This window comes from Trichomycterus rosablanca, chromosome 3, assembly GCF_030014385.1.
Source record: "Trichomycterus rosablanca isolate fTriRos1 chromosome 3, fTriRos1.hap1, whole genome shotgun sequence".
In the NCBI taxonomy this organism is placed as follows: Eukaryota; Metazoa; Chordata; class Actinopteri; order Siluriformes; family Trichomycteridae; genus Trichomycterus; species Trichomycterus rosablanca.
In genome coordinates this window covers 4,253,053-4,273,215 of record NC_085990.1, presented here as the reverse complement: position 1 = coordinate 4,273,215, position 20,163 = coordinate 4,253,053, and the positions used below count along the sequence as shown (strand labels likewise).

Below are 20,163 nucleotides of genomic sequence, written 5' to 3'. Positions count from 1 at the left end.
AAAATGGACAGTGAGTGTAGAAACAGGGAGGTGGTTTTAATGTTATGGCTGATTGGTGTAGTGTAGAAATGAGTTATGTAAGCGGTGCAGTTTCATGTTGCTTATTAACCACTTTTAACAGAGTTACACTCATCTAGTGCAGATTAATGATCTATCTCAGTCACACCACGTACAACCCGTATTACTGCTATGTTCCCAGTGATTAAGGGTAGGCTCTGTAGAGGCTGGTCAGAATTGTGTCATTAGCACAAGGGTGGTGATGGCTCAGTGGTTAAAGTACTGGACTAGCAATCAAAAGGTTGTGGGTTCAAACCCCACAGCCACCAAGCTGCATCTTTTGCCCCCCTGAGCAAGACTATTAACTCTCAATTGCTTAAAGTGTATTCAACTGTATTCAGTCATAATTGTAAGTCACTTTGGATTAAAGTGTCTAAACGTCATAAATTGAAGGGCAGTTGTAGCCTAGTGGTTATGGTACTGGATTAGTCATCAGAAGGTCGCTGGTTCAAGCCTTACCACTGCCTGTTTTCTGGTGTTGGGCCCTTAAGCCACAATTGCTTGGACTGTATGTTGTCACAGTTCTGTAAGTTGCTCTGGATAAAAGGATCTGCTAAGTGCCGAAAATTTAAATATAGTAAAAATTAATACATTATTAAAGCTAACACAATAAGCTCCCTGCTTCTTATATTAACTTTAAATGTAGTAAGAACTGTCAGCAGAATATATCAGAGACCCCCCTGAGTCTCTGTGCTCTCTCTCTTAATGATTTACTGATAAATGTTAATGTTTTACTTAGTAAAACTGATTGAAATATCTGACAGTTGCATTGTATCACACTCATCTGTCAGACCGCCGGTATCCTGTGGACGTGAATCAGACTTCAGCAGTGGCTCTGACGTGACGCGCTGACCCTTTAACCGGCCTGCATCACAGGATTACTGCTAAATTCTTTACAGGGGTTTCACTTGTAAGGACACGCAGGGGCTCCGTCAGCACCTAGCAGTGAGAGAACGGGGTGGAGTGTGTGTGTGTGTGTGTGTGTGTGTGTGTGTGTGTGTGTGTGTGTGTGTGTGGTAAAAAAATGAGACAGCACAGACATGCACACTTAGGGGTGTGTCTTTGACAATTAGTTCCTCAAGGAAGTACAAGTCAAATTATCTTGAAACACAGTGCCGAGCAGATCAGCGAGTTCACGGGGCAGATCTGGTGCCGTTTCTTTTTGGTGTGTTCTGCGGAGGGGATTCCATCTGAAAAGAGAACCTGGATGACCACCTGAGGTGCAGGCAGAAGGAGGACAGAGATTTGACACAGCAGAGGGAGGGAAGGAAAAGAAAACGCAGGTAAGAACTTATACACACGCTGACCTATGCCCTCGAGGTAAAAAGCGCAGTACAGCGTGCCAGTTCACATAGATCGAGAGATCTGAGGCTGCTGGGGTTTATTGAGATATCAGATAACGTATCTACATAACGGTGCTGGAGATTTTTAAGGGGGAAAGTGTAGAAAATACTCAAAAGCAACATCAAGCAAAGAAAAAATATATTATGTAAATCTTTCATTAATATTAAATGAGTATATCTAAGAGATGAGCTGTCGTGTTCAGCATCTGGAACAGCTGGCTCATGTACGAATGTTTTTTCTTTCTATTTCTACACGTCCGACAGTCAGTTGCAGTTTGGAGGGAATATTTCCTGTGTTCAAGCTGAAACACGCACCATCTCTGGTTTCTCTGTATTCACGATTACGCCACAAAAAGATGGACTAAAAACTGGACCTCACCTATCTAGCCGTGACCTAAATACTTTGTGTTGACCGCCACTATGTCCGATCCAGAATACTACAGCGTAAAAACTAAAAGGCCTCTAGAATTAGAATTAGAACTGACTCACTGTCTTGTGAAATTGTAAAAAAAAAAAAAAAGGAAAGGTTGGTAAATCTGCTGCTGCTCAACAGAAGTTTCACTTCCTTTTTGAGTGGCCCTGTACATTCCTCAGTCATTTTTCAAAAAAACAACGGCTACAGCCGAGCTGGGCGTAAAGAATATGATGACACACACACACACACGGAGAGAGAAGAGTCTGTGCTTGCCACGGCGCGAAGCAAACATTCCACCTTAATGCGTCCTGTCGCTTTTACTCACCTAGAAAAATTATATAAAAAATAGCTGAGGATGTTTGTCAGGACTGATAGGGCGCATCTCAGGGGCCATCGCTCATTTGTTTACAAAGTCACAACAGATCATAGTCTTTTCTTTTCAGCAATCGTGACGTGTGTGGTAGATTTCTCTCAGCTATGTTCAGTATACACTGTATCACTGTCCATTTTATTAGCTCCACTTAACATATAGGAGCACTTTGTAGTTCTACAGTTACTGACTGTAGTCCATCTGTTTCTCTGCATGCTTTGTTAGCCTCCTTTCACACCACAGAGCAGGTATTATTTAGGTGGTGGATCATTCTCAGCACTGCAGTGACACTGACATGGTGGTGGTGTGTTAGTGTGTGTTGTGCTGGTATAAGTGGATCAGACACAGCAGTGCTGCTGGAGTTTTTAAATACCGTGTCCACTCACTGTCCACTGTCACCTTGTAGATGTAAAGTCAGAGATGATCACTCATCTATTGCTACTGTTTGAGTCATCTTCTAGACCAGGGGTGTCAAACTCATTTTCACCGAGGGCCACATCAGCATTATGGTGGCCCTTAAAGGGCCGATTGTAACGTATTCTGCTGTGATTGCAGTCTGTTGTTTTTCTTGGAGGCTAAATTCTGCATTTATATTGTCCTCCTTTACCACAGACACAGCCTCATAACACAAGAGATGCACCGGTTTCCCTTCCTGAAGCATAAACTTGTATTCACTTTCATTAAATTTCCTCCTTATGCTTAATTTTCTTAATTATCTTCATGTACATTTTGGGATTATTTGTAAATATTTCTTAACATCATCTGCTGGCGGGCTGTGTCACCTTGCAGGTCACAAAATCAGCCTGCATTTTGAGAGATGCAGTTTATGTAGTATTTTACAGTGTATTTTAAGACAATTGTTCTGCCCTCACTAATAGTTTATCCCCCTTTCTCAGCTAGACAGACAGACAGACAGACAGACAGACAGACAGACAGACAGACAGACAGACAGCTCCCTTCAGAACACATTCGGTTTTATTTGCTTCCCAGCTGTGTGATACACTGTGTGCATCAAAATAAAGTAAAAATACAAACAATAAAAACAATAAAGAACTTAATACAGTAAAAGCACACAGCTGTAGTTCAGTGTTACATCTGGTACAATATGAGATTTACCCAAACGTAAAATAGCGCTAACGAGTTAGCATTTTGTGTAAAGATACTAATTGCTATAGTAACGGTAACAATTGTATTTAATTACGGTAAATTTGTAACTAAAACGCTGTGATATACTCACTAAACACTTGCAAACAACTGAGAATATAAACGCCACTACTTACAGACGATGCTTCTGTATTATATTGCAAGATAATTCTTTTTATTTACTATTATTGTTTACATTACTGACTACGCTACCCCGCGTTCTTTTGCCGTAAAAGTCACATGGCCTCTAGCGAAGGTCAAAGTTAGTTGCCATGACTACCATGTCAACAGTTGCCGCTTAAAGGTGCAGGCGTCCCATTAAATTATAAGCGCGTCTCTGTAACGACTCGAACCATCACAACAATCATACAGTCGTTTAAGCTCTCGCGGGCCACATAAAATGACGTGGCGTGCCGGATTTGGCCCGCGGGCCTTGAGTTTGACACCCCTGTTCTAGACCTTCATCAGTGGTCACAGGACGCTGCCCACGGGGCGCTGTTGGCTGGATATTTTTGGTTGATGGACTATTCTCAGTCCAGCAGTGACAGTGAGGTGTTTAAAATCTCCAGCAGCGCTGCTGTGTCTGATCCACTCATACCAGCACAACACACACTAACACACCACCATGTCAGTGTCACTGCAGTGCTGAGAATGATCCACCACCTAAATAATACCTGCTCTGTGGGGGTCCTGACCATTGAAGAACGGGGTGAAAGGGGGCTAAGAAAGCATGTAGAGAAACAGATGGACTACAGTCAGTAATTGTAGAACTATAAAATGAGTGTAGAAACAAGGAGGTGGTTTTAATGTTATGGCTGATCGGTGTAAAAGAGGGAGTACATATGAACTTGCTGAACATCTCCCTCCAAAATAATGAGCATTAATATGAACTTGCTGAACATCTCCCTCCAAAATAATGAGCATTAATATGAACTTGGGCCACATTTGCTGGGGGATCCTCCAGATTTCGAAACATGACTCCAGGGATTCACTTTCATTAGCATTACTAAGGATATGCATTGATGTACTTTGTGGCTTCATTGGTGTCATTGGAAAGGTGTTTTATGGACGTCTATGCCCCTTCCAACACATTTACAGTTGGCATTAGGCATCTTCTCAAAGCATGCACCAATCCCAGATTCAGACGATGATCTCCGGTGATCTCTGGCTGAGGAGAGCCACAGGCTAGCACTCACCTCCAAGTGTCAAGCCACCAGATACATTTACATTTTCGGCATTTAGCAGACGCCTTTATCCAAAGTGACTCACAGTTGTGACAGTATACAGTCTGAGCGATTGAGGGTTAAGGGCCTTGCTCAAGGGCCCAACAGTGGCAACCTGTCAGTGATGAGGTAAGAACCAGCGACCTTTCGATTACTAGTCCAGTACCCTAACCGCTAGGCTACAATTGTTCTTAAAAAATACTTTCCTATGTACTCTGGTTATATCTGTTTGCTACACAATACCCACTCTGGCTGAGGAGAGCCACAGGCTAGCATGCACCTCCAAGTGTCAAGCCACCAGATACATCTTTACACCAGTAAGTGAATTTCATATTTGCCAACCAGTCGAGCAGTCAGTAGGGGTCACTGTTGCAGCCGCAAGGAAGTAACCCCCCCCCCCCCCCCCCCGCTTCAGACATTTACACTTACATTTACAGCAGTTAGCAGATGCTTTTATCCAAAGCGACTTACAGTACTGTGACAGTATACTGTCTAAGCAATTGAGGGTTAAGGGCCTTGCTTAAGGGCCCAACTGTGGCAACCTGGCAGTGGTAGGGCTTGAACCAGCAGCCTTCCGATCACTAGTCCAGAACCTTAACCGCTAGGCTACAACCGGATTTTAATTATGACCATTGAACCTCCAGCCAGGCCACTGGGACTGATTGCGCAAACAGACACATTTTAACTGTGGATTTAATAGTGGTGTGCTTTACACCAATCCATCTGACACCTTGCATTGTACACGAGGACCTAAAGCTCATATGAAGCAGTTCTCATGCTAGTGCTGCTTTTATTTATTTATTTGGGTTTTAATGCCATGTTTAACACGTATGTGTCATTACTGTCTGCTTATTTTATCTTGTCTTAATAATTGAGCTATTTTATATTTTCATTTTAATTTTTTATGGCTGCAAGGTAGGTCAAGACTGTTCATGCTGCTTTTAAGGGCAGTTTAAAACTTTCAGGTATGTGTTCCACCTGAGGACGGACCATTAATTGCATTTTAGCACTCACCTGTCCTGTTTGGTCAGCTTATGCCCAGTTCACACTACATGATCTTTGCCCGGATTTTCACTCGGTGACTGGTTGGCGCTAGATTTGCTCAAACTATTCTCATAGTTTGGGAGACCAGAGAAGCTCGCCTGTGATTCCTCCTGGTGATAGATGGTGTAGTGTGAAAGACCACGACTTGAAAGACTCCCGATTACAAGAGATCCAGTTGTGTAGTGTAAACTGTACAGCGACCTGACAACTTGGAAAATCGTGTTGTGTGAACTTGGCATAATGTAGCTGGTTTCCACTGTAACAAAAGCAGCACTTTGATCAGGGCCGAAATCTGACAGAATGACAGTCAACTGTGACGTGTAGTGACGGTTTTATAGCTGTAGTACAATTCATTCTATCACCAATGATAATCTACAGAGATCATTTTATAATACTGATAGTAAAAGTGATGTAAAGACTCATCGCAGGTTATGATCTCTAATCTCACTGCAGTTGCTACTGATAAGAGTGGCGATTACATTTCCACATGGGTGATACTAGGTTTGAAAAAATCTTTATCTTCAATAAATGGAACGATGATTTAGAAGCTGTATTTCTGTTTACTTGGGTTGCCTTTATCTTATATTTAAAATATTTGGAAGATAAACAAGCTAAAATAGAAGTAAGGGCAACTACTTTTGCACAGCACTTAAGGAATCTTGCTGTGTTTATATGAATAATTATTACATAATACGCACATACTGCAAGTATGCAAAGTAATATCATAATAATTAGTCACCAATTAAAGAACTGATAAAGCCAACCGTGTCTACAACTGACTTTAATAAAGAACACCGATCAGGCATAACATTATGACCACCTTCCTAATAATGTGTCGGTCCCCCTTTTGCTGCCAAAACAGCCCTGACCCATCAAGGCATGGACTCCACTAGACCCCTAAAGGTGTGCTGTGGTACAGTATCTGGCACCAAGATTTACAGTTGCTTGTCTGTTGCTTTCGCTCCCCACGTGCATCAATGAGCCTTGGCTGCCCATGACCCTGTCGCCGGTTTGCCACTGTTCCTTCCTTGGAGCACTTTTGATAGATACTGCAGACCGGTAACACCCCACAAGAGCTGCAGTTTTGGAGATGCTCTGACCCAGTCGTCTAGCCATCACAATTCTAGCCCTTGTCAAAATCGCTCAGATCCTCAAGCTCGCCCATTTTCCTTCTTCTAACTTTGAGGATAAAATGTTCACTTGCTGCCTAATATATCCCCCCCACTAACAGGTGCCGTGATGAAGAGATAATCAGTGTTATTCACTTCACCTGTTAGTGCTCATAATGTTATGCCTGATCGGTATATGTAGACTGTACATAACTACAGTGGTACGTTGAAACTCAATGTCAATTGTTTCTGGGAGTGGTGTTGAGTTTAAAACATAATAAGGATGTTTGGGATACCTGTTAATGCGTTAATGCTTGTTAATTGTGGAGATGCTTGATCTTGGAATATCGTATTCCGTTCAGTACCGGCGCATTCACACGAGAAGCGACAAAACCGCTTTTACACTGTGCCGTTATTTCCTATGGAGTTTGATGGTGCACAAACTTAAAGTGACTTATTGTACTAAAACAACGAGCGAGGGATTTAATTAGTGGAGGGAACTAATGAGCAGTAATAATTAAGAGAGGTTTAGTGCTCCTGTGTCGTTCTTTTACTATATTAAGTCACATTAAGCTTTTTTTTAATGAGAAGCATTTTAGACTCTGAGAGAAGCTGATTCTGATTCTCAGAATGTCTCAGAACCTCGAGCTGTAACACAAGTTTAAAAGTAAAACAGGAGAATGCACACTTTGATGATGTTTTACCGCATGGCTATTCATAGTTAATTTGAAATTAAACAAATATTTGTTTTTAAAAGCTGAACATGTTGAATTTCTCCAGGCAGGGTAGTGAGGTTATGACCTGCACCATAGGTGCATCCTAATGATATGTTTAGTGCTGCCGCTTCAGTATAACACACACTATAGGACGACAGGATGTTTTACATGCCAAAAAGCTTTAAATTAACATTTCACACACACTCAGAATGTTTAGAGGTGCGTATACAGTCACAGCCTTGGGCTACATGCTGCAGTCATGAGTGGAATGCTAAATATTTACCTTTTTTTGTGTATATTCCACCAATCAGATGGGGAAACACACGTTTTCATTACTTGTGTAGGCTTTGCAGCTGAAACCTCAGCCACTCACATGCTAATTAATAAATGTAAAAAAATACAAATTATTTAATAATTAATTATTTTTGTTATGTACACCGATCAGCCATAACATTAAAACCACCTCCTTGTTTCTACACGACTATGACTGTAGTCCATCTGTTTCTCTGCATGCTTTTTTTAACCCGCTTTCACCCTGTTCTTCAATGGTCAGGACCCCCACAGGACCACCACAGAGCAGGTATTATTTAGGTGGTGGATCATTCTCAGCACTGCAGTGACACTGACATGGTGGTGGTGTGTTAGTGTGTGTTGTGCTGGTATGAGTGGATCAGACACAGCAGCGCTGCTGGAGTTTTTAAATATCATGTCCACTCACTGTCCACTCTATTAGACACTCCTACCTAGTTGATCCACCTTGTAGATGTAAAGTCAGAGACGATCGCTCATCTATTGCTGCTGTTTGAGTTGGTCATCTTCTAGACCTTCATCAGTGGTCACAGGACGCTGCCTATGAGGCACTGTTGGCTGGATATTTTTGGTTGGTGGACTATTCTCAGTCCAGCAGTGACAGTGAGGTGTTTAAAAACTCCAGCAGCGCTGCTTTGTCTGATCCACTCATACCAGCACAACACATGCTAACACACCACCACCATGTCAGTGTCACTGCAGTGCTGAGAATGATCCACCACCCAAATAATACCTGCTCTGTAGCGGTCCTGTGGGGGTCCTGTTAATTGAGACGTAATCACTGAATGTTATCACTGTAGAGGAAATGTCTAGGGTGAACAACAGCTTAGCAATGAAGTGGCCCACACAAGTTTACAAAGTAGAAGCAGGACCATGAATCTGCCCTGGGTGTAAACACTTTGAAAGCAATGTCAGCATTGATGCTTTTTGTTCATAGCTTGTGGGAATTCATCAGTAGGATTAGTGTAAAGCACACCACTACTGTATCAATAGAAATGAGTTAACTAGAGCAGGGTTTCAACTTTTTTCCTAGCAACCCACATTTTGTCCATGATTTTTACTGCCACCCAGCCAAAACAACACATATATATATATATTTTTTTCCTAATCTAGTCATATCCAATTACCCTGATTGCGTTACGCTTCCCCTCTACCTATACAACCCTCCACTGCCCCCTCCAACATGTGTGCAGTACCGACTGCATCTTTTCACCTGCACGAGGCGAGTTCATTTGTGGATCAGCTTTGTGCACAAAGAGCCACACCCTGATCAACGCATAATTCCTCGACTCTGCGCAGGCGCCATCAATCAGCCAGCAGAGGTCATAATTGCATCAGTTATGAGGAGCCCTGGTCCGACTTCCACGCTGTATGAACAACAGCCAATCGTTGTCATCTAGGTGCCCAGCCCAGATGAGCTGAGATTCGAAACAATGTGTTCGAGATCTCAGCTCTGGTGTGCTAGCATGTTTTACACAACACAAATTTATCAAAACATCAAATGTATCAAAACAAAACTCGAAACGAAATATACCTAATTAATGAAATTGGTGGAAATCTGGTCCCACTGTGGTTCACAATGTGTAACGTATACACATAGATAGATAGATAGATAGATAGATAGATAGATAGATAGATAGATAGATAGATAGATAGATAGATAGATAGATAGATAGATAGATAGATAGGCAGACTGACTGACAGACAGACAGTCAGATAGATGATAGATAGACAGACAGACAGATTGATAGATAGACAGACAAACAGATATATTGATAGCTAGATAGATAGACAGATGGGTAGACTGACAGACAAACAGACTGATAGATAGATAGATAGATAGATAGATAGATAGATAGATAGATAGATAGATAGATAGATAGATAGATAGATAGATAGATAGATAGATAGATAGATAGATAGATAGATAGATAACAGTGCAGTTATTAATGATGAAGGATTTGAGTGAAAATTGAATGAGTGAAAGTAAAAGTGCAGGGAGGTGCAGTTGTTAAAAATGAAGTAATGATTTAATAATGATGATTAGATAAGCACAACAGTTGGCAAAAGCTGCAGATCTTTTTTATTTTCTTAAGTCACAGAGTTGATGCGCTTTTTTATGCTGTGTGCTACTGAGTTATGACCCAATTTGGAGTTTGCATGTGGAAACTTGTGTGAGCAATGCAATCGGCTTGTTCTTCATACCTGCCTTTGCATGCTCACCGAACGCAAGAACCTAAAAAAAAAACAGGAACAGGAAGCACATCAAGCTTGCCTCGGTCGCTTTTACTTCGTTCTGTAAAAATAAAACTAGAACAAACTGAATAGAAAGGAATAAAACATGGATCTGACATGAGCATCACATCTAGGTTTGTTTACATGATGTGCTAACACTGACGAAATCCTTTAGGATGCGATTTTTACCCCCATCAGAGCTCGGTTCTTCCACCGAGGCCCTGAGGGGTATCCTCAAGAGTTAAAAACACAGCGCACAAACATACATGAGACACAGAGGATGTGGCATTGAGCGCTACATATGGCACACTGTGACAAAAACAAGGCCTTTGTTGACTGAAATATATTGTCGAGCAGATAAATTACGTTTAATAACACATTTCAATTACTATAAGATGTGAGCGCACTCATATACAGCCTGGTGACTAATTTATTATTATTAGAAAAAATATTACCTCAGTACGTCACCAAAAGTCACCACAACAGCTTTTGTGTGCCTTTTACAATGTGTTCTTTAAAATTATCAGCATACAACTGTATATGTACACCGATCAGCCATAACATTATAACCACCTCCTTGTTTCTACACTCACTGTCCATTTTATCAGCTCCACTTACCATATAGAAGCACTTTGTAGTTCTACAATTACTGACTGTAGTCAATCTGTTTCTCTGCATGCTTTGTTACCCCCTTTCATGCTGTTCTTCAATGGTCAGGACCACACAGAGCAGGTATTATTTAGGTGGTGGATCATTCTCAGCACAGCAGTGACACTGACATGGTGGTGGTGTGTTAGTGTGTGTTGTGCTGGTATGAGTGGATCAGACACAGCAGCGCTGATGGACTGAGAATAGTCCACCAACCAAAATTATCCAGCCAACAGCGCCCCGTGGGCAGCATCCTGTGACCACTGATGAGTAACAGCAGCAATAGATGAGCGATCATCTCTGACTTTACATCTACAAGGTGGACCAACTAGGTAGGAGTGTCTAATAGAGTGGACAGTGAGTGGACACGGTATTTAAAAACTCCAGCAGCACTGCTGTGCCTGATCCACTCATACCAGCACCACACACACTAACACACCACCACCATGTCAGTGTCACTGCAGTGCTGAGAATGATCCACCACCCAAATAATACCTGCTCTGTGGTGGTCCTGTGGGGGTCCTGACCATTGAAGAACAGCATGAAAGGGGGCTAACAAAGCAGGCAGAGAAACAGATGGACTACAGTCAGTAATTGTAGAACTACAAAGTGCTTCTATATGGTAAGTGGAGCTGATAAAATGGACAGTGAGTGTAGAAACAAGGAGGTGGTTTTAATGTTATGGCTGATCGGTGTACATATACAGTTGTACAGTACAATGTACAACTGTTAGAACATGCTGATAATGTTGAAGAACACATTGTAAAAGCCGTATCATTTGATTTTCATGCACTTAAATGTATTATCTGACCCCTATAGCGCTTTCCCACCAAAATAACCTTGGTTCTTGAACCGGTTCTGTTCAGGTTTCTTTGAAACTTAGTTTTATTCCTAGTTCACACTACACGATTTTGCCCTGATTTTTACTCTGGGACTGGTCGGCGCTAGATTTGCCGGCTTGGGAGCAACTCGGCGATGGAAACTCGGCTCTCAATTGCTATGTGTGAACTACTCAACACCTCGATCCGAGCGGCTCGCTGAGCATTCGGTGACCGAAGAGAGATTTCTATCATGTCAAATATCTGGATCTGAGTTGCCCGACTGGCAATGAGTCCTATGTCGAACAGCCAATGAGAACGCAAGATACGGGGTTATGGGAAACGTAGGGGAGAAGTTGGCTTTTTTAAAGATGTTTCTGTGGGTCAAAGACAGAGGTGCTCAGGTGGCGCAGCATGATATTCTGCGAGCACACCAGCACAGAGATTGTGAACCCCTCGGTTCAAAATACGACGTTGCCACCGGTCAGATGGGCACCATCTAGTGGGGATAAATGGCAGTGCCTGCAGCAGACACTTTTCTGCAAGGGCGGGATGACCGGACTATGTGGGTGGGGTCTTCAAACAATGATTAGCAGATAGAGAGGCACCTGTGCAGAGTGCATGGGTAAAAAAGGGTTCCGCTAAGGGCTGCGCACAGATCGGAGGAGGTGTGAGCAGCAATATACCCACCTCGACTGCAATCAGGGATCTACCGGCAGCAGATGACAAATTGACTACGCTAAATCTGGGGAAAAGGGGAGAAAATGCTGTCTAGAGAGGATATTAGAACGTTTTTGCTCATGAGTGTATATTTCAAATGTAAATGTACATATAAACCCTCCTGTCTTATCTTTTCTCTTTTCTGCTCATTACAAAGACATGGAGGGCTTCAACTCCAAGGACTTGGCAATGAAAACCCAGAAGAAGCTTCTCAGCAAAATGGCCAACAAGTCGGTAGTGCAGATGTTCATTGATGACACCAGCAGCGAGATCCTGGATGAGCTGTACCGAGTGTCGAAGGAGTACACGGGGAACCGCACAGAGGCCCAGAAAGTCATTAAGGACCTGATTAAAGTGGTGGTGAAGATAGCTGTGCTCTTCAAACACAACTGCTTTAGCGATGAGGAGCTCAACTTAGCCCAGAACTTTAAGAAGAAATTACACCAAGGAGCCATGACGGCCATCAGTTTCCAAGAGGTAAATACAAAATACACTAAAAAATATCAGTCAGATAAGGGGCTGTAAGGGGGCTGTATGGGGCTGTATTGAATTGTTAGGGTTAAGGTCAGAGTAAGCGTCAGGGTTGGTTAGACTTACCACTTCCATTTTACAGAGACCTTAAACTTAAAAGGAAATTAACTATTTGGCTAATTTATGTGTACATCAATGTTTACATTTTATCAGCTTCACTTATAGGAGCACTTTGTAGTTCTACAATTACTGATTGTAGTCCATCTGTTTATCTGCATGCTTTGTTAGGTATTATTCAGGTGGTGGATGATTCTCAGCACTGCAGTGACACTGACATGGTGGTGGTGTGTTAGTGTGTGTTGGTATGAGTAATGCTGATAGAGTTTTTAAACACCTCACTGACACTGCTGGACTGAGAATAGTCCACCAACCAAAAATATCCAGCCAACAGCGCCCCGTGGGCAGCGTCCTCTGACCACTGATGAAGGTCTAGAAGATGACCAACTCAAACAGCAGCAATAGATGAGCGATCGTCTCTGACTTTCCATCTACAAGGTGGACCAACTAGGTAGGAGTGTCTAATAGAGTGGACAGTGAGTGGACACAGTATTTAAAAACTCCAGCAGTGCTGCTGTGTCTGATCCACTCATACCAGCACAACACACACTAACACACCACCACCATGTCAGTGTCACTGCAGTGCTGAGAATATATAGTGGAATATGCAGTGCTGAGAATATATAGTGGTCCTGTGGGGGTCCTTACCATTGAAGAACAGGGTGAAAGCAGGCTAAATAATTGTAGGACTACAGTAAATAAAAAGGACTACAGTCAATAATTGTAGAACTACAAAGTGCTTCTATATGGTAAGTGGAGCTGGTAAAATGGACAGTTAGTGTAGTTGCTTTGGATAAAAGCGTCTGCTAAATGCCAAAAATGTAAATGTAAATATGTAAAGGCTCTTTAACTCCACCATCAGTTACCTTAACCAATAGTTAATGGGAAAAAATCCATTGTTGCCCATGTTGTTTTCTTGTTTATCCTGGTGCCATGCCCAATCAGTGAAAATATGTAAAACACACATGAAGAACTTCATGAGACACGCAGTACTGGCCTGTTTTCTGTCTTTTGCTTGTTCACAGCTTAACCACAAAGAGGAAGATAAAATCTCTAATGGTTACAGAAGTCTAAAAGTAAGAAGCAGCAGAACCAAAAATGTGCAAGTCCGTGACACGTTCAAACATTAGAGTAAATAAAACAAGAGCAAACCAAACAGAAAAGTGTAATTCGTGGTCTACAATGTCTAGAGACCATAAATAGATGTAGTGAAAGACAATGCACAGCGATCCTGACCAGGTGTGACATGACGTTTGCAGCACAAGCCACTGGTTTAGATCGCATTGCGTGTAAATAAAGGCTGGATGAACTGAAGACGAGAGCACTCAGTAACAGTATACCAAATGAACAATGCTTGTCAGCAGACCTTACCGCTAACCCGAACTCTTCAGTTTGACCACAGAGTCTAAATGCCACCAGTGGCTGCTGCAGACTTACATTCAACAGAAGTTTCTTGACCAACATTTTCATCACCCACATCAACAGTGGCACATTTACACACTCACCATGCAAATGTTTGAACTGGATGTAAAACAGACAGCTACATCTCATCTTCATTCATGCAGTGTACAGTAGTAGCTCAGTGGTTAAAGTACTGGACCAGTAATTAGAAGGTTGCCAGTTCACGGTTGGACTTTAAAGCCTCTCAGTTGTGATATTTGTCCCTCCTGCTAGCCATTACATTTACACAGATCAGGCATAACATTATGACCACCTTCCTAATATTGTGTTGGTCCCCCTTTTGCTGCCAAAACAGCCCTGTAACTGTGATGCTCTTGTGTATTCTGACACCTTTCTATCTATCTAACTTCCTACGTGCATTTTTGGACGTGGTATCATTAAACCCCTCGTCACTTCTCGCGTTTGTTTTCATGACAGAACGCAGTTTGGAAGACCAAAGAAGCTCGTCTGCGATTCCAGTTGGTAATAGATGGTGTAGTGTGAAACCCTCTTATCGCCGATCAGTCGTGTAGTGTGAAAGCCACACCGACTTGAAAGACTCCCGATTACAAGAGATCCAGCTGTGTAGTGTCAACTGTACAGCGACCTGATGACTTGGAAAGTCGTGTAGTGTGAACTTGGCATAAGACGGATGTCATTTTTAAACCTTATTTCCAAATATATACATTAACTTTCTTTCTCATCACTTCAGGTGGAGTTCACCTTTGACAAGGGAGTGATGTCAGAGATCCTGACCTCATGCAGGGACTTGCTGCTTAAGCTCGTGGAAAAGCATCTCACTCCAAAATCCCACGGACGCATCAACCACGTCTTTAACCATTACTCCGACCCGGCTCTCCTCACCCAGCTTTACAATCCCAGCGGTGCTTTCAAGTCCAACCTCAACAAAATCTGCAATTGTCTCAACAAACTGCTGGAGGAAGAAAAGTTATGAGTGTCGTAACACTGAGACTTTTAATGCAGTTACCTTCAAGAAAAGCCAAGGTACTGGACTGATAAAGCACGGTGCAACATGTACATTTTGGACGCATTGTGACCTACTGGTACAGAACTTTATTACTAATGCAGATACTGTTTAATATTGTGCTTTGTCTGTGGTACGATAACTGCGCAGTACACAACGAAATAAGATTATTTGAATTATTTGCTTATTTTCCTTTAATCTGATGTGATCCGTTTGTAAACAGATTCGTTACCTTTTAATTTTTTTCCATTTTCCCTCAAGCCTGCCGGTAGCAGAGCTGAGATCTGAACTTATGAGTTCGAGTTGTCAGCTCTGTTGTGCTCTTTCTCCCATTTTTCTCCCAAATTAGCGTACTCAATTTGTCTTCCACTGCTGGTAGATCCCTGATTGCAGTCAAGGTGGGTATATTGCTGCTCACGCCTCCTCCGACCCGTGCGCAGCCCTTAGTGGAACCCTTTTACACCCATGCACAGCGTTTGAAGACCCCACCCACATAGTCCGGTCATCCCACCCTTGCAGAAACGTGTCTGCTGCAGGCACTGCCAATTATGCCCGCTAGATGGTGCCCAGCCGACCTGTGGCAACCGAGGAATTCAGAATCTCGGCACTGGTGTGCTAGCGGAATATCCCCCTGAGCCACCTGGACGTCCGCTAGTGAGTTTTAATGCTGCACCAAGGTCAAATTTATCCAAAAACCTCGGTGAATGTTATTAACTACAGGAGCTAATTATAATAGATAAGGTACTAAGCTCTAAAATCAAAATGTAACCGTAATAATGACACAATTAACCCTAGTGCAATTAAGTCAAAATTATTCCTGTCCAGAACAATTAATTCAACCACATAGCATGTAATTAATGGAATGTGAAGAATTATACCGTATATATGATAATAAATCCCAGCTGTATAGTAGTAAGGAATACTTACTGCCACCTGATGAAACCTGGCAGTAAATAAACTTGTGTTTTCCCATAGGTGTGTGTACATTAGACTGTTTATCAGCAGCATTTGCTAAAAATACATTTCTAAAGTTTAGTTCTAAATAAAGGTTTGTTATATTGCAGTATTACATTTTCAGTGTTGCAATTGAAAGCCAAATGTAGCATATAAAACCCTTGTGTTATTTTGTGATCTCATAGTTCCACCAGCATTTCTACCATGGCAAAGCCACCACACATCATTTACTGGCTTAACCTGTTACATGGCAAGAACATCATGATGATTAATATAACAATGTGCCAGAGAACAAAAACCCAATAAAATGAATAAAGACTGCAAACCAAGCTCTGTACTTCTCATAATAATTCCTCAGTGTACACTGATCAGCCATAACATTAAAACCACCTCCTTTTTTCTACACTCACTGCCCATTTTATCAGCTCCACTTACCATATAGAAGCACTTTGTAGTTTTACAGTTACTGACTGTAGTCCATCTGTTTCTCTGCATACTTTGTTAGCCCCTTTTCACCCTGTTCTTCAATAGTCAGGATCACCACAGGACCACCACAGAGCAGGTATTATTTAGGTGGTGGATCATTCTCAGCACTGCAGTGACACTGACATGGTGGTGGTGTGTTAGTGTGTGTTGTGCTGGTATGAGTGGATCAGACACAGCAGCGCTGCTGGAGTTTTTAAATAACGTGTCCACTCACTCTATTAGACACTCCTACCTTGTTTGTTCACCTTGTAGATGTAAAGTCAGAGACGATCGCTCATCTTTATGGAATGCTCTCCCCAAACACCTACGAGATTGTCCTGACCTGTCCAAATTCAAGTCACTTCTCAAAACTCATCTATTCAGAGTGGCATTTAACTTGTAACAACACAAAATAAATGCTTTTATTTTTGCTATTCTTTTTAATAGTTTTTATACTTAGATCACGACAGAAATGTGAAGTCCTAGATCCTAAAACTTGTAAAGTTTTCAGTTTCCTGATTGCATGTAAATCTGTCCTGCTTCTGTCTAATTTTAAGAAATTGTTCTATATTTGTTGTTCTCTCTCATAATTTAGCTAATTTTTAATGAACTGTCTTATGCTGCTCTCTTTGTTTTTATCTTAATTATTCTTGATGTTGATGTACTATTTTGATTTTGTACTATGATTTGTATGGTGTATGTACGTATTTGTTTTGATTATTTGTCTTATGTAAAGCGTCTTTGAGTATCTTGAAAAGCGCTATATAAATAAAATGTATTATTATTATTATTATCTTTTGCTCCTGTTTGAGTTGGTCATCTTCTAGACCTTCATTAATGGTCACAGGACGCTGCCCACGGGGCGCTGTTGGCTGGATATTTTTGGTTGGTGGACTATTCTCAGTCCAGCAGTGACAGTGAGGTGTTTAAAAACTCTGATCCACTCACCAGCACAACACACACTAACACACCACCACCAAGTCAGTGTCACTGCAGTGCTGAGAATGATCCACCACCTAAATAACACCTACTCTGTGGTGGTCAGTACAGTCAGTAATTGTAGAACTACAAAGTGCTTCTATATGGTTAGTGGAGCTGATAAAATAGACAGTGTAGAAACAAGGAGGTGGTTTTAATGTTATGGCTGATCAGTGTACATCAGTTCATGTTACACAAAGAATATCAACAAATATTTTACAAAACTCTCTTTATTCATCACTGATTACTTTCTGTTTACAATCTTTTAGGAATTATTACATTTTCACATTAAGTCACTTGTGCAATATGTACATACAGAGAACATAAACCTGGGAAGAGCATAAATCCCTCGGTCACTCAGTGATTCAGGAGCTTATTTTGCAGAACATGTGAATGTTCTCTGGGTTTTTACTTGGTTTTGTGCTACTGCTGTTCATAAACATTTACATGATATACATTTCTAATCCCACCTAAAATCCATCTGCATTCAAAATGTCCTGTCTGTCTTACTACGCTGTTTAAACTTAATTGTGGATGCAAACTAAGCACCAGATGAATAAATAAATAATAAAGTAATGATCAGTAATTTATTTTCTAGGAAACACAGTGACATTTCTGAAAAGAGAAAAATAAACTATGTACAGAGGGCATAGAAAGTATTTAGACTATTTGACTGTTTGCACACTTTGTATTGTGGGTTAGATTTTAAATGGATGTTTGTTTGTTTGTTTATTAGGATTTTAATTTCATGTTTTACACTTTTGGTTACATTCATGACAGAAACGGTAGTTACTCATTACACAAGGTTCATTACTTTACAAGTTTATATTGGACAATTTAGTATCTTCAATTCACCTCACTTGCACGTCTTTGGACTGTGGGAGGAAACCGGAACACCCGGAGTAAACCCACGCAGACACAGGGAGAACATGCAAACTCCACACAGAAAGGACCCGGACCACCCCACCTGGGGATCGAACCCAGGATCTTCTTGCTGTGAGGCGACAGTGCTACCCACTTAGCCACCGTGCTGCCCTTTAAATGGATGTAATTGCCAGTTTCCCATCAGTCTACACTTTGGGCCCTTCAGAAGGGCCCTTAATTCTTTCAGATCCAGGAATCCTGGCCAGGATAGCTTCCAAAGAAGCTGTGATATGTGGAAGAAACAATTTACTGTACCTGTGTATATGTATATTTTATATATGACAAAGGCATTCCATCTGACCTAGATTATTATTATTATTATAATTAATGCAAAGCAATAGAGTTTTTCAACAATTAAAAATCAGACCCCGAACTGAGACGCTTCACAAAACTTCACACAGATTTGTGAAGGATCTGAAGATGGCAAATCCCAGACATTTACCATCCTGCCAGAGTTTAAGAGGATCTGCCATAAAGAATGAAATAAATGCCCAAATCTAGACGTGCAAAGCTTGTAGAGACGTATCCAAGAAGATTTGCAGCAGGAGAGGTTTCTAAAAATAAACGTTCTAAATAATTTTGAGAATAAGAATAAGAAGTTTTCGATGGTTAAATAAGACACATTACAGGCGATTAGGAGTAGATTGATTGGTAGACAGGAATTATATCCATTTAAAATAAAATCCACAACACAATAAGGGCAAAATGTCAATGAGTCTGAATACTTTCTAAATAAACTGTATACCATTAACAGATCAGTGCCAGAATAACTCACCATAATATATTATGCATTAGAATAAATAAAGATTTTACAGTAATATTATGGCTGTGGGTCAGCAAGATGACCAATCCTGCAATCCTGCTTTGTAACATATTCTTGCTGGCAATGTAATAGCTATCTGACCATAAACTGAGGTACATGTAAAGTAACCATAATGAATTACTGTAACCCTGCTTAACCAAATGACTCGAAAGTCACATGGCTTTTTGCTTTGAACAACGTGGCTCCACAAATGGATCACTCACTCACTTTCTTTACCGCTTATCCAATCAGGGTCGTGGGTGCTGGAGCTTATGCCAGCTTTTCAATGGGCGCAAGGCACACAGTAACACTCTGGAAGGGGCGCCATTCCATCGCAGGGCAGATACACACACATACACACACCCATTCACCTATAGGGCAATTCAGTGTCTCCAATTAACCTGACTGCATGTTTTTGGACTGTGGGAGGAAACCGGAGCTCCCGGAGGAAACCCACACAGACACGGGGGAGAACATGCAAACTCCACACACAAAGGACCCGGACCGACACGCCTCGGGATCGAACCCAGGACCTTCTTGCTGTGAGGCGACAGTGCTACCCACCGAGCAAGCGTGCCACCCCCACAATGTCAAATAGCAAAGCAACCATATGTCAAAAACATACTATGTTACACAATTAATGCTAATGGAGGCAGATGTTCGCCATGCCACAGTATCAAAGCTCAGTTTTAGTGAGCACATTTACCGAAATATCACAGAACCAATTTAGTTGCATTGCTAATGATTCAGGATCTCAGAAATGCCAACATTAAACATCACAAACCATTCTGCATTAGACTAAAGTGCTTTAAAAAAAGAAAACAGCTTAATATCTGATTACATACGTCTGGTCAATGTGTCCTTTATTCCTAATGGA

The 20,163-nt window shown here is 41.5% G+C and overlaps 1 protein-coding gene across 1 annotated transcript; it reads left to right on the top strand.

Annotated features, from left to right (window-relative positions):
* The first annotated feature begins 1,261 nt into the window (after positions 1–1,261).
* On the top strand, positions 1,262–15,260 carry tnfaip8l2b (tumor necrosis factor, alpha-induced protein 8-like 2b). The gene is made up of 3 exons (XM_062991722.1): positions 1,262–1,340; positions 12,308–12,627; positions 14,891–15,260. The coding sequence occupies exons 2-3, from the start codon at positions 12,310–12,312 to the stop codon at positions 15,131–15,133; spliced, it is 561 nt and encodes a 186-aa protein (XP_062847792.1). The 5' UTR covers positions 1,262–1,340; positions 12,308–12,309; the 3' UTR covers positions 15,134–15,260.
* The last annotated feature ends 4,903 nt before the right edge of the window (positions 15,261–20,163 follow it).